This window comes from Neltuma alba, unplaced genomic scaffold (assembly GCF_004799145.2).
Source record: "Neltuma alba isolate B1F8T4 unplaced genomic scaffold, ASM479914v2 tig00012255_pilon, whole genome shotgun sequence".
Taxonomy (NCBI): domain Eukaryota; kingdom Viridiplantae; phylum Streptophyta; class Magnoliopsida; order Fabales; family Fabaceae; genus Neltuma; species Neltuma alba.
The window spans coordinates 156,407-170,364 of record NW_021636781.1 but is presented as its reverse complement, the minus strand read 5'-3'; the positions used below and the strand labels follow the sequence as shown (position 1 = coordinate 170,364).

The following is a 13,958-nucleotide window of genomic DNA, read 5'->3' as shown; positions in this document are numbered from 1 at the left end:
TTGAAGTCCTTAATATAAAAGTTGGGTCCTAAATATAAAATCTCGATTTAGTTTGTGTTTTCTGAAGTGTCCCTATTAATTGCACATATTAACAATTCCATCTAATGGCAGTTATAAGTTTAAAAAAAAATATACTTTAGGAAAATCAACTTATATTTATTACAAAAAAACAATTTAACCTACTCAAACTATTCAGATCAGTTAAATAGTTCTTTTTTTTTTTTTACCAGACAGTTAAATAGTTCTTATATTCACCACAGGAGGTAGTAATAATATGTGGAGTTTTTATCGGTGAGTGCATTAGAATGCCAGTAGAGAACATGTGCTATGATTGAAGAAATGAACAAGAAAGATTGTTGGTGCAGGGGGACAAAGAGAAGAACACAGACATACCAGTCCATGCATAAGCAGTAGTTATGTACAGGAATCTCCCAAAAAACACGCTTTTGCATAAAGCCAAACTCAGCTCTCTCTCTCTCCTATGAACATATATATAATTACACACACACACACACAATTCATATCCCACACATGCTCTCTGTTTTTTTCCCCCCCAACTACACATGCTATCTTTTGGTGCAAGCAGTGTTTATATATCGTTTTAATTGCTCCAGATCACAGAATATAATGGATTAAAAAACATCTTTTGACGAATGAAATAAACTGAAGGCTTACCAAAACAAAATCCGCCAGGTGTTCCTTCCATTTAGTTTCGGAGATACATTGAGCTTCAACTTCCAGAAACTTGCTTCTTCAACAAACACAAAACATTCAGTCTCCGCATGGAATGCGTCTCTTGCCAGAACGATCTTGGGAAGTAGCCTGAGCATTTCTCACTCCTCAACGTCTTGGGAAATAGCCACTAAAGCAGCAACCTCGTCCCATGGATTCCTCAGTAAATTCTTCACACAATAAGTTATCCTGTGGTCTTACAGCATAATTATCCTAAATTTGAATTACAAAGACAACAATTTCATAATTTCTCCGTATTCCAAACTACGAGGGGTCCCTTTTTCGTAAACTCGCATGGACGCAAACTGGCCATTGCTTTTCCCATCAGTGCCATAGCAGCAACGCTTGGAAACTGCTTCTTTTGAAGCCCTTCCATCACAGGGTCCATCATGTCACGCTTTGTAGGCGAAGAAGCAACAGGATTATGACTCCATCTCTGAATCCAGGGATGAGAAAGTGAAGCCTCCAGGTTTGATTTGCTTTGATGAAAGAGGACCTGCTATTTGATGATACTGTTGCAGGTAGATCCGGTACCTTCGGCCCCCCAGTTAGAGACAGTGGTCTGGGTTCCAAACTCGTTTTTCTGCCTTTCATAATTTTGCTGAAAAGCAGATGTAAATTTTCATGGGAAGAAGTTTCCCCAAAATTTTCACTCTTGGTACCAAGAGCAGAATCGGATGTAGAGAGTTTGAGTCTCTTTAACCATCTATTGCTTGGTTCTGCTCCAAAAGAACCATTGCCAAAGGTAGTGGATTTGGAATTTCCATGCTCTGTTGCATTGGAAAGGAGGCGTTCCACATCCAGACTCTGGGTTTTGGACGTGCTAGTCTCCCTCTCATCCACTGGACCTGTCAGAGTGCGAAGCTTAAGAGGCTCTTGGTTTGCATCACGTATCGCAACACTTGCTGATTCTGCTTTCGTCCCCTCTCTAGCAAAAGTTACTGCACCTGGACAAGTTAACAAGTTTTGGCTCTCCTTGGGGCACTACAAAATTCATAATTTGATTATGGCGACCAGATTAGCAACTTGAAATTTAAAACAGTATTATCAGATAATGCCCCTGCAAAATGGGCCCCCACAAACAGTCCAATCAAATATTTTCTGCCACCCAATTCTTTAAGAATCGAGAACAGCAAAGGCACTCAGCCATTACACAAATTTTGTATAAAAAAGGGAAAACTATATTGGAAGTACTTGTACTTTCTCTCAATTTTTATTTTTCCTTAATTAAATCATTTAATTTTATTGTAACTTTATTCTATCTATTAGCATTTTTAGTCTCTACGCAAAAATTAATGATGTTAACCGGAAAAAAAAAATTAAAGATTTAATTTAAAAAAACACATAAGTACCAAATTGAAAATTAAAAATTGAAAAAATATCATCACATAATTAAATTTAAGCACTTGTTACAAAATGCAAAGAGAACATAAATATATTTCTATAATCTTCAAAAACCAGTAAAGATGTTAATTACCCAGAGTGCTTAAGAAAAAAAGAGATGTTTGAAAAGTGAATAAAAGGGCACCCTCAAGATTAAGAATTACAGAAATCACCTTGCTTGATGACAATGTAACATGACCTGCCAAAAGGAAAAAGAACCTTCAGCCCAAAATCATGATATAAAGGAAGCAGCCATTCAGGCGACATTCACAATATTATCTAGAAAACTTTAATTCATTGTAACGTTCAGTACAACGCAAAATTATTTGTAGCATGAAACCTAAAGTATAGCATATTTCAGCATCTCATTTAAAAGGATGAAAATTTACCAGGATGTCGATCCTCCTGTAAAGCATTTATGTCCATGGTATCAGTTTCGGCAGAAGATTCATTCTGCAGGGTTGTCATACTTTCTAGATCTTGGACGCTTTTCCTTCCTTCCCTATTCATAGAGCTCCCTAGTGTTTTCAGCTTTACACTTCCCAGAGCGCTCTCATCAGTGGATGGGGAGAAATAAGGCATCTCACTGAAAGCATTTCGTTTGAATTTGTTGGTAATTACTGACTCTCCGAAGAATTCCCCTTTTTCAGACAAGATAATATCACTATTTCCTGACATTGGAAAATGCTGAGTTGACTGACAGATTTTGGGATGGCCTCTTGATAACTCTTCTCCTGAGTCTATGGGGGTGAATAGCTTCGTAGTCTTTGCATGATGAACAGAGCTGGGCATTTGAAGTGCAGGAGAGCTTCCATGACAAAATTTATCTATTTTACTTGATTCAAAAGGGCTGGTCAAGCTTGAAAACCTTGCAGCACCAGTGTAACGTCGCATCTTCCAATGATGATCACTAACAAAATTCAGGCCACCATCACGGCTAACTGAGGGATCATGTTGTACATGATCAGGACCACTTGACATCGATCTTGAAAACCCAGGTGTTCGGGGGTCTAACAGATTACTTATTCTTTTCTCACGAATTAAAAGAGAAGAATAGCTCTGATAATCAGTACTTGTGAAATGTTCCCTAGATGCTACGCTTGATTGAAATATTTCATGCTGACCACGTGTGAAGGAGGGCATTGAAGATTTAGCTTTGTTACATGCAAATGGCACCATGTCAGAAGTTGAATTTACGTCCCTCCACACAGATGCCGAAACAGTTAATTTGTTCTTTTCAATAGCATTGGAAGAATTCATCAATAGGTGAGGAGGTAAAAATCCTTCAGACTGCAAATTAATCTCAGTCTCCCCGGGAGAAACAATATGATTTCTAAAGCTTGTATTAGTTTGAGACTTTAGAACTTCCCTACGGTAAATAGAACATTGTTCCCCCTTCAGAGACAAAGTACCATCTCTCTTATTAGAAATAGGAAATGATTTGAAATCCAAGCTTCTTATCGGTAAATTTTCTGGGTTTTCTGGCAGATTCTCGTTCATGGTGGAAATCTCTGTGGCCTTAGCTGCTTCTCTGTTTGCTCCAGTGCCTGTAGAAATATCTATTGCAGCATCTGACCTACCTTGTACATTATCATGCTCAGCAACACTGTCTTCTCCAACTTCTCTTCTGGACTCACAATGAATCGATGAACGACTATTGTCCCGAGTTGCTGACTTGTAATTTGTATGCTTCCAATGAGCCATCCATACTAATTGGCAACCATTTAATGGCTGAGCATCCATTGCCTCGTTTTCATTATATGCTTGTACAATATCTTCAGGCATTTTAATTTTCTCTTGCATGATGACACAATTTCCTCCGATTATTTCTCAAATGTCACCTGAAAATACAGTCAGCTCAGATAGGAAAATATCTGGATGTCTGACAACCATAATATATCCTTAATTAAAACCAAAAACCCTATTATGACCCTTCAATGCACTATCTGAAGTTGGCCCTCCACGTATTATTGTTCACATTTCGGTCCGCTATAGGTTTCAAAACTCTGTCCAATCCAGCTTGTTAGGGAACCGCTGGCTTTTCTTAAGTCTAATATATAAAATGGTCTGGCACATTCTGTCTGCGCACCATCATTAAACGGCAGCCAAACATGCATGGGAAGTCAATAAGAATGTAAAATTGCCTCATACGTCACCGCTAAATTGCCTAATATCAGAACTTTCTTCGGTACACAAATTCTGATAAATTTGAAATCCAAGCCCCACCCAAAAAAAAATGGCGATGATGATGATGAAGAGATCAATCTAAAAAGAAGAAAATAGAATCTGGCAATTGAAGTAAACACCACAAAAACAATAAATGTAACAACAACCCGCTCCTAGTCCAAGTAATCAAATTTCAAACAATTTTTTGTGAACTTACAACAGGAAACATACTCAAACCCCCCAAAAACAGAAGAACAAGCAGAATAACAGTTAAAGTGTGGTGAAGAAAGAAACGCGTTACCCGTAAACTTTGAAGCGCGAAGTGTAAGCAACCAGCTAGACTCGAAAAACCGTGGATCCAGAAACAAAAATCGATGCCAGATAAACACAGGTTTGGATCCTCTGAATAGATGATGACGACTCAAAGTGAAGAAGGGAAAATAAAAAGCTGCAAGATTATTTTATATTGTTTTAATCTCTCTCTACTTCCGAAGCCTTTTACCATCAACGGAGAGGACCGAGGCTCGAATTTGGAACAGAGGATCGCTTTCTTGGATCCTCAACCACGAGAATCGCCTTCGAAGCCCATCCCCCAGAGAGAGAGAGAGAACAGACGCAAGACAGAGTGAAGAATAGAAGTCCATGAGGCCCACCCGTTGAACTTTTTTCCTAATTGGTTGTTTTCTTTCCCATGCCTTTTTGTTTTTCCGATGTTTCATTTATATATAATTTATATATACTGCCGCTCCCCTCATGTGTGTGTGTACACACACTCTCTCTCTCTGGACATATATCTCATTTCTATCTTGTTCACGCATGTTAGTAAAAACAATTAAAAATATTAAATTTGTTATAAACTTTAAGTGATTTCCAATATCCTTATGATTTATACTGAATTCGAGCATCATAATAATTTTTATTTTCTCATCATCGTTATTAAATATAGACATATATAGCAAAAAGTATTTAATGCTTTTTAAAATTAAATAAATGACTTGTGAAAATAACTAAGAATACTTGTAGTTGAAGGGATATGAATATAAGACATATTTTAAGAAGTGTTCTTAATTTCTTTATTTAATAAGAGGGAAAAAAAAGTATAAATAAATGTAATGTTAAAATTTAATTTGTAATCTAAATAACACCAAATACTTTCTTAAGTTAATGTGAATTGCGTGTGAATTAGGCACCGTTTGGGTGACACTCTAAACCATGGTTTGGAGACCCAAATCATGGTTTGGGTGATAAGTCACCCAAACACCCACCCAATTTGCACAAACCGTGGTTTTGGAAAAAGCATAATTTTTTTGCTTTTGGAGAAAAAAGGGAGAGTGTGAGAGCCTATAGGATATGTATCTTGTTATTTTTCTTATAAACATATTTTTTTATAAACATATTTAATCTTATATTTTATAAATATATATACATATTAATTATTTATTAATTATATTATCTTATATATTATTAATTATGTTAATAAAAAATATATTATTAACAATTTTATTCCTTCAAATTAAAATATATCATAAAATCTATTTTTCTGTAATTATCATATTAACTTATGTCTTTTTTTTAGTAATTTGTATATATAAAAAGTGCTTCTGATAATAACTATACAAACACTCTCACTTCTCAAAATCACTTTTTCATAACACTTATTCTTTCCAGAAATCTATTCTTCTCAGAATCTATTCTCCAGAATCACTTTTTTAAACCACGGTTTAGTTTCATCCAAACACACCCTTAGTCAGAAACTATTTATATGTGGAATTTGAGGGGTATAAATATTGGGCGTGTGGGAATTAAAAGAGCTAGTTGGATTGCAATTTTAATTTTTATTATTATTAAGAATAATACTAATAACCGAGTGGAGGTTGGATTGGTTAGCAAGGACAGGTGAGACCGTGGAGGATTGAGCACCACGTAAATCACGAGACCATGCATTTGGATGCCTTGTGTCCACATCATTCTTCCTATTCATTATTCTTCTGGCTAATTATTGAATTAGTTTTGATTCTAAATATAAGACCTATTTTTTATATTTATTATTTTTTTTAAATTACCCTTATGGATACTCAATTAACCATAACAAGTAGAAGAGGGAGAAGAGTATTAAGAAAGATGATCATGGTGTTTTAAGAAAAACATGTTACATTTCTTATAATTAACTAACTTACATAACTTTCTTAATCTAATCAAATTAGTTTAATGGATTTTATATTAAGGAGCGGAGGAGTATTTGATTTTATAAGTCAGACAAATTAATCTAAAAATAATAATAAATATGAATATCTGAAAATAATTTTTTAATTTTTTTAATCTCTTCATATCAATCTGGTTTTATACTAGGTAATAATACACTAATTTCATATGTTTACTTTTCTTTTCGTTTCTCTGTGTCCACATGGAAGCTGGGGACTTGGACAGCTGAAGTCAACAGTGACAAGACTAGGAGAATGCGATCTTCACATCGGCGCGTTGTCCACAAGCTGCTTCGGAGGCCCCAAAAGAGATATAAGTGGTCTGATTGGGCTTCCATGGGACCGTGCTTATATTGGGCCTCCTGAGGCCCATTTCTATTTCTTTTTTCCCATTGGATGTGAAAAAAAGGCCTGATGTCCTTCGCAAGAACAAAAACATAACCACAAGATCAGCAGCTCACGTTACTTTCAAAAGAAAACTCATATTTTCTCTCAATTATTAATTCGGTATTCTATTTTTCTTCTTTTAATTAGATACTCTAATTTTATTATGTTAGCAACATTACTAACTATACTTTTACTTAATTTAGTACTGTTAGTCTCTATACCCAAGCTAACAATGCTAACAAAACGAAATTAACGTATTTAATTAAAAGAAAAGACACACAAGTATCATATTAAAATGTGAGAGATGAAAAATAATTTTTCTTTTTTCTCTTCCCTTTAATATGAAGGTATGAAAACATGTAAAAGAAACTATGTATTGTTTGATACATCAAAATCATCCTGATTTATAAATACCCTGCACAACTTGTGCATTGCTGCAGGAGGAGGGAGACATTTTGAACATACAAATTATGTAACACTACTTTCTCCGGTCCTAATTATAAGATCTCATTTATAGACTACAAATGAGGTCTTATAATTAGAACAGGAGATAGTATATATTGTCTCCAATTGCTTTTATGTCAGGCCAAAACAAATTGCTTTTAATGCAAATATGTTTATCTATTTCCTCGTTTCAAGTGGAATCACCTTAGAAAATTCACATCCTACCAACCTTCCCATGTATTTGAATATTTACCATCTTTTGTTCCGCTGAGCTTTATTGAATTTTCTTACATAACTGTCATACCTAATTATCTAATAAACGTATCCGATCTTTGATTTTTAATAATCAAAGCCTTTCCTCTGTCATTATTTATTTGATCATGCATCAAGGTTGTGTAATCTGCATGAATTAACACCGTTAATTGCCAGATTCTGATCCTACCTTAACCTATACATGAAGCCAGCGTAAGAGGATTCATAATATTAACATGTGAAATTGTGAATAGTCTAAATTTTGCTATTTATTTTCATATGTTTGAGTTAAAATACTTTTTTTTCTTGTAAGTTGATATTTATAAAATCTAAGCACTTGTAAATAAATATATTATAATAATTTAATTAGAAAAAAATCCAGTTGTCCATGTTTTTAATAGTCCAAATGACGGAGGGGCAGGATGCACGCCTTTTTTCTTCTGGCTTAATTTGTGTTTAATAACAGGAGACAAGTCTTTGACGAAAAAAAGAAAATAATAAGATATAAGTCAAGAGCAAGTAGCTCTAGTAATACCGTCACCTATTATATTTAGATAACGTCCTAAGTGTAATGTTAAAATGGATATAAATTGTATTAAAAGTAAAGAAAAAACAATAAAAAATAAGGTCATATGTTTTTTTTTTAACCTTCAACGAGGCCATGTGCTATTTTTTTTTACACAATATTACATACTACCTCCGGTCCTAATTATAAGACCCAGTTGACTTATTTGAGGAGATTAAGGAAGCAAGTTGAGTTAGTTATTTGTCCTGAATAAGTGTTGTCTTTCCTAAAAGATCCTTATTAATCAAGTGATTGACTAGAACTATCATTGTTAGAAGGGCTATTTTAGAAAAAATATATATAAATATGAGAGACAAAGTGGATTGGGGTCTTATAATTAGGATCAAATAAAAAGTCAAACGGGGTCTTATATTAAGGACCGGAGGTAGTATTATATATGGCATAATAACATTATATATTGGTTAATTATATTTTAGAAAAGTTTTTTTAAAAAAATCGGAAGTGAAAAAAAAGAAGACAATCTATCTACTAGTCTCCTAGTCTACAAGTCAAATAAAATAAAGATCTTTTCAAAAAGAAAAAAGAAAAAACCCAATCTCTTCCCCCAGTGGCCAAGGAAAGAGGTCTGCCCAATTATGCTATTGTCCTCAAGAACAAGGGTACACGCTATCTGACAGACCAATAATAATCTTCCATGTTAGCACTTAGGGGCGGCACGCTCTTCCCGTTCACGCGCCTCCGCAGTCATTTCCTGGAGGACTGCGGCATCTCCGCTAATACAAGATAACATCCCAGTGCCACTCGTTCCTCGGTCACATTTCCCTTCTTCGGTCACATTTCCCTATGTAATACGACGCCGGAGAGGGCAGATAATAGAGGCTATAATAATAGACCCCATCAAAAAAGTGGGTTGGAAAAAAAAAACGAAACGAATAATAAGGAAATTCGCGTTTCCTTGTAGATCTGCCTACTTTTCGGTTCCTCCATCAAAATCTCCTCGTCGTCCTCCTCCTCGTCGGGCTCAAACGGTCCTCCCAGGTCAGCTTCGATTCTTCTCTGGATTTCATTTCCTCCTTGATATAGGGTTCAGCAGATTCCCGTCTACTTCTAGATCCGCACACTTTTCGCCTCCCTCCACCAGTTCTCTTCCTTCTTGAGCTTCAACAGTTCTCCTTGGTTAGCTCCTTTTATCCCTTGGATTCCGTTCCTTGCTTAACCTGTTAGGACTCCCGATTTCATTATGCTAGATCTTCTTCTTGCCCGGCTGTTTTGTACATCTTTTCCAGAATTTTGGGAGTATTTCACATGTAATGAGAAATGATGCTTGCGGATCCCTTTTTTTTTAATGATAAAAATTAAGCCTTACTTTTTTAGTTTGTGTTGTTGGCTGCTTTGATGAAATTTGATGTGTCTGATTCTGAACGACTTTCTTTATTCTGTATGTTGATGTACTTCAATAGAGTAGAAGCTCTTTTTCCTTTCTATTTCAGCTCAAGCGGCGTCGGTGGTTATCTATTATATATGCAATTAACCATGGGAGGGTGTTAGACATGATTCATTTTGAACAATGAGCTTGTTTGTAAGCCATGATTATGTCTCCGCAGGTTGTTAATTGAATGGAGGGAGTTGGAGGTGGCAGTGCTTCGGCTGCTGCACCTGTAAACCAGGGGGTGCAGGACTTTATGAGGCTCTTTCAATATTATCTGGATAAAACTACTCCTCATGCTACGTATAGATGGATTGGGACTTTGGTTTTGGCATTACTGTATGCTTTGAGGGTTTATTATGTCCAGGGATTCTACATCGTGTCATACGGTCTGGGAATCTATTTGCTCAATCTGTTGATTGGGTTTCTGTCCCCTTTGGTTGATCCAGAACTGGAACCTTCAGATGGACCTCTGCTGCCAACAAAAGGTTCTGATGAGTTCAAACCTTTCATTCGCCGGCTTCCTGAATTTAAGTTCTGGTAATTTGTTTATTTTGCTGCTAATCTGTTACCTACATTATTGCCATTATAGTCTTAGGGTTTTTGTTTAACATTATTAGATGACCTGCACAGTCCCTCTTTCAGAAAACCGTAATTAATTATTTGGATATTAGATTTTAACTGAGAACACTTAATGAAGTTATTAAACGTGATCTTTTGGTTAACAATTTATCCAGATATTTGGTTGTTGTTAACTTCACATAGTAGGATAAGGCTCATTGTTGTTAGATTTTAATTGCTGCTTCGGTGTCTGTCATCTTAGCATTCAGTCCTGAGTCTCTAACATATGATGTACCATAACTTGATATCTTAGTTTATCATATGTGCCCACTGATATTGCTATGAATCAATGCTAAACTCCATTTGGTAGTCCGGCCTTCAGTCATTCACAGAGCACGGCCATACAAAAAATGCTCTTAATTTTGTATTTTTTTGGGAAAACCTGTTCTGGTCAATAGAAATAAACCCTTCACAAAGGAAGAATAACTTGATATCCTTATAATAAATTAATGAGAAGATTGAGGTAATCTTGTTGTCAGGTACTAGCTTTTAGTCTACTGCCTGCTGAAACTGCCTATGTTATCAACCACTAGTTACCTTTGGCTGCAAATTGATGATTTTTTGTACACCAGTGGTTAATTACATCAGAACATGTTTATCTTTCCTAAAATGTCTTCATAAACACACTTTCTTTTTTGACCAAATCATAAACACACTTTCTCAAACGCATCGTTTTCCGTGGAACTAACTTGTGCTTCAACTCAGCATCAACTTTGATCCCAATCACGCATCTTTCTTCCTGGTATTTGTTCTTGTGATGATATAGCGTATGATACATAATATTTGGTTAGTGTATATGCCTTTAAGCCTGTTATTTTAACTTTCGACAAGTTCACTTTCTTGTGATCTTTTTGTCCTTGTTCATTGAAAAACTGGAACACTGGATACCTTAGATTTCTGGGTATCACCTTGCGCAAATTACATGCCCAGAAACTTAGTTTTATGCCTCCTAAAACCTCTGTAATAATGATTTTTCAGAACTTGTTTTCATATAACATTTTGTGAATATTTTATGACCTTTCTGGAAAACTGATGGAGTTAATACTGCTTTTGTCACTAAGAAATTTGATGTCTTCTATTTGTCCAACCTTTTCATATTATATTTCTCCTCCACCCCCTTTTTGGGGGGGGGGGGTGGCACTATTTATATGCAATCTTCTTCCATTTTTGTGGTCAAGGAATCATGTAATTTACAGGCTCATTTTTTAGAGTTTCCATGTTTCTGTTGGGGAACAATGGGATAGCCCGTTGACACAGATGAAAATAATGACTTGCTTTTTCCTCTGTTGCTGCAGGTATTCTTTCACAAAAGCTTTCTGCATAGCTTTTGTCATGACCTTCTTTTCTGTATTTGATGTTCCTGTCTTTTGGCCTATATTACTCTGTTACTGGATTGTTCTGTTCGTCCTTACCATGAGGCGCCAAATTGCACACATGGTCAAATACAAATACGTCCCATTCAACATCGGAAAGCAGGTTGAGTTTCTATCTTTTTGATGCTTGAATTTCTTCTCATAGTTTACTTTATGTGTCTGTGTGAAATATTTTGGAAAGTACCCCATGCTATTTTTTTTTCCCCCCTTTCAGAAGTATGGCGGTAAGAAGCCTTCTGCAAGTAGCAGTGGATCTCGTGCAGAATGAAGCTAGGCTGTTGCATGCTTGGAAGGATACTCATTTACTGGATTGAGGAGAAGGGTTAGGATTTGTGAACATTTAGGGTAGCTGATTTTCCCCCCCTTTTTACTTGAAGGATTGTGTTTTGCAGACTATAATGGGGTGCCAATACGCAGTCACAGAAAATTGGATTATGTTATGTCCACTTAGTTTTATGATACCAGAAGATATGCTAATGTTGGCACTTGGCAGTAAACTTCATTGTTTATACATATCATCATTTAATCCAATTTTGAATATTAGTGCTAATCTCTCTTCTTGATGAAATACTTCAGCAGAATCCCTTTAATACGAAGATTTTTTTGGTTGCTGCTTATTGGAAGCTGGTGTAATAAAGCTGTTCACTTTAGACTCTGATTTCATTTTCTTTTGTATTTTTGGGGTAAAGGTTAAATTGGCCAAGTGAAGGCCCTTCAGGTTTGTAGCGCAGCACAACGTCTCATCAGGCGTTGTGGGTTAGAGTGGCAAACAGCGATAACCTTCTCTTCAACCTTTCCACCTAGTTACTCTACCACGCCAGGAACCTGACAAGCTATTATGAGCACTGATGCATGCTCTTTCTTTGTTTTTTTTCTGCCAGCACTGACGCATGCATAAATAACTTGTGCATCTGTATCTTTCTTCTCAGATATGAGAACGAGATAATTAAAATATAAAAAATAAAAAGATTATTTATTTATAATGAATGTATGTTGATTTTTTTTAAATGTCACTTTTAATTATTTGCATTAAAAAATTTTCTTATGAATAGAAATTTTCTTTAGCATATGCAATTAATAGGATTGTTTAAGTGAATTAATGTCTTATAATTAGCTTTTATATTTTGAATGAGTTCAGTTCATTTTGTCAAGGTTACTTCTTTTTTTTTTAAAGGACATGTAATTAGGAATATAATATTGATGTGCGAACAATATGTATCATAAATCGACATGGGTGAATGCACAACGTGGTTTCAATTATTCTGCGCTCTATGGGCCGATTTTAATGAGCATATAACAAAGTTATAATGAACTATTGACCTATAAAAAATTAAGTTTCCAGTTCTGTTACCTTTAGTAATTTATTCAATTTTTTGTTAATAAAATCATGATAATTTGGCCCAAAAAATATAAAATCGTAATAAAATGACATGGAAAAAGCAATTATGTGTAAATCGTGAATTTGTTAAATGTAGCATAGGCTTTATTTTGTTTCTTGTTATATTATATATTCTGTATTTTCAGGAACACTTTTTTTTAATTTTGTATTTTCTTATTGACACAATTTCCCCGCCTTTTTGGAAGCGCTTGGGGAGAAAGAAGATGCATATGGGGAATGCCGTAACAAGGTTGGTGTGCTGATAAGCCCTATTCCTCGTTAGGAAGGACACACGGAGCTTGGGATTAGGATTTACTGCCGATTAATATTTTAAAGATAATTAACAATAATAAGTTATACTATTATGTTTTTTTTGGCTACTCATAAATATTCTTCTATTAGAGGCAATATTATTCATTGCATTATTGGGGGTACTACTTCCGGTTCTAAATATAAGAGCTAGTTAACTAATTTAAGTAAATTAAAAAAATAAATTAAATTAGTTATTTATAATAAATAAGTGTTGTCTTTCTTAAAATATCTTTGTTAATCATGTTTATTGGTTAGAATCACTATTATTAAAAAGACTATCTTTAAAAATAAATAAATAAATATAAAAAAAAGTAAATAATAACATGTTTTTGAATAAATTTTTGGTATGCCAAGAACCTTCTGGTTGGACGGCACCCACACTTTCATAGCCCAAACCCATGATAAAAATAGGGACGGGCATGATGGGCGGGTGTGTGAGTCCACTCTCCTGTAAAGTGGGTAAAATTGTTAAAATTAACAAAAAATAGAAAAACTTGAAAATACTCTTTTTGCTGTTGGCATACTGTGGTCCTTGAGAACCAAAAAGGGAGGAGGAAAAAACTGCAAAATTAAGTGCTCACTGTGCTTCCTCTTTTCAACTGAGCAAAAGTAGTGATAGGAGGAACGAAAGCCCAAAATGGAGATTTTAAGATCTGGCGACACATGGCTTCATTACTCTTTAGATTCTCACATACTAGCTCGAAGAATACAAGGATGTCACCTATAAATCAATCTATTTCCTTTTTCCTGGATCAGT

At 35.1% G+C, this 13,958-nt stretch overlaps 1 protein-coding gene and 1 pseudogene across 2 annotated transcripts; one reads left to right on the top strand and one right to left on the bottom strand.

Annotated features, from left to right (window-relative positions):
* Positions 1–417: 417 nt before the first annotated feature.
* LOC114725524 (uncharacterized) lies at positions 418–4,894 on the bottom strand (annotated as a pseudogene).
* A 4,063-nt stretch (positions 4,895–8,957) lies between these two features.
* Positions 8,958–12,126, top strand: LOC114725528 (protein RER1B). 2 transcript variants are annotated; one of them, XM_028912048.1, is made up of 4 exons: positions 8,958–9,129; positions 9,696–10,057; positions 11,434–11,614; positions 11,726–12,126. In XM_028912048.1, the coding sequence occupies exons 2-4, from the start codon at positions 9,708–9,710 to the stop codon at positions 11,777–11,779; spliced, it is 585 nt and encodes a 194-aa protein (XP_028767881.1). In that variant the 5' UTR covers positions 8,958–9,129; positions 9,696–9,707; the 3' UTR covers positions 11,780–12,126. The 2 variants fall into 2 exon arrangements, with proteins under 2 accessions (XP_028767881.1, XP_028767880.1); XM_028912047.1 differs by having other exon boundaries at positions 8,958–9,267.
* Positions 12,127–13,958: the final 1,832 nt, after the last annotated feature.

What these genes read in the sequence shown, in the direction of transcription:
- LOC114725528 (XM_028912048.1), top strand. Translation starts at nt 9,708, where the DNA reads ATGGAGGGAGTTGGAGGTGGCAGTGCTTCGGCTGCTGCACCTGTAAAC. An exon ending in CTTCCTGAATTTAAGTTCTG is followed by an intron (nt 10,058 to 11,433) that starts GTAATTTGTTTA and finishes CTGTTGCTGCAG; the next exon opens with GTATTCTTTCACAAAAGCTT. An exon ending in CATTCAACATCGGAAAGCAG is followed by an intron (nt 11,615 to 11,725) that starts GTTGAGTTTCTA and finishes CCCCCCTTTCAG; the next exon opens with AAGTATGGCGGTAAGAAGCC.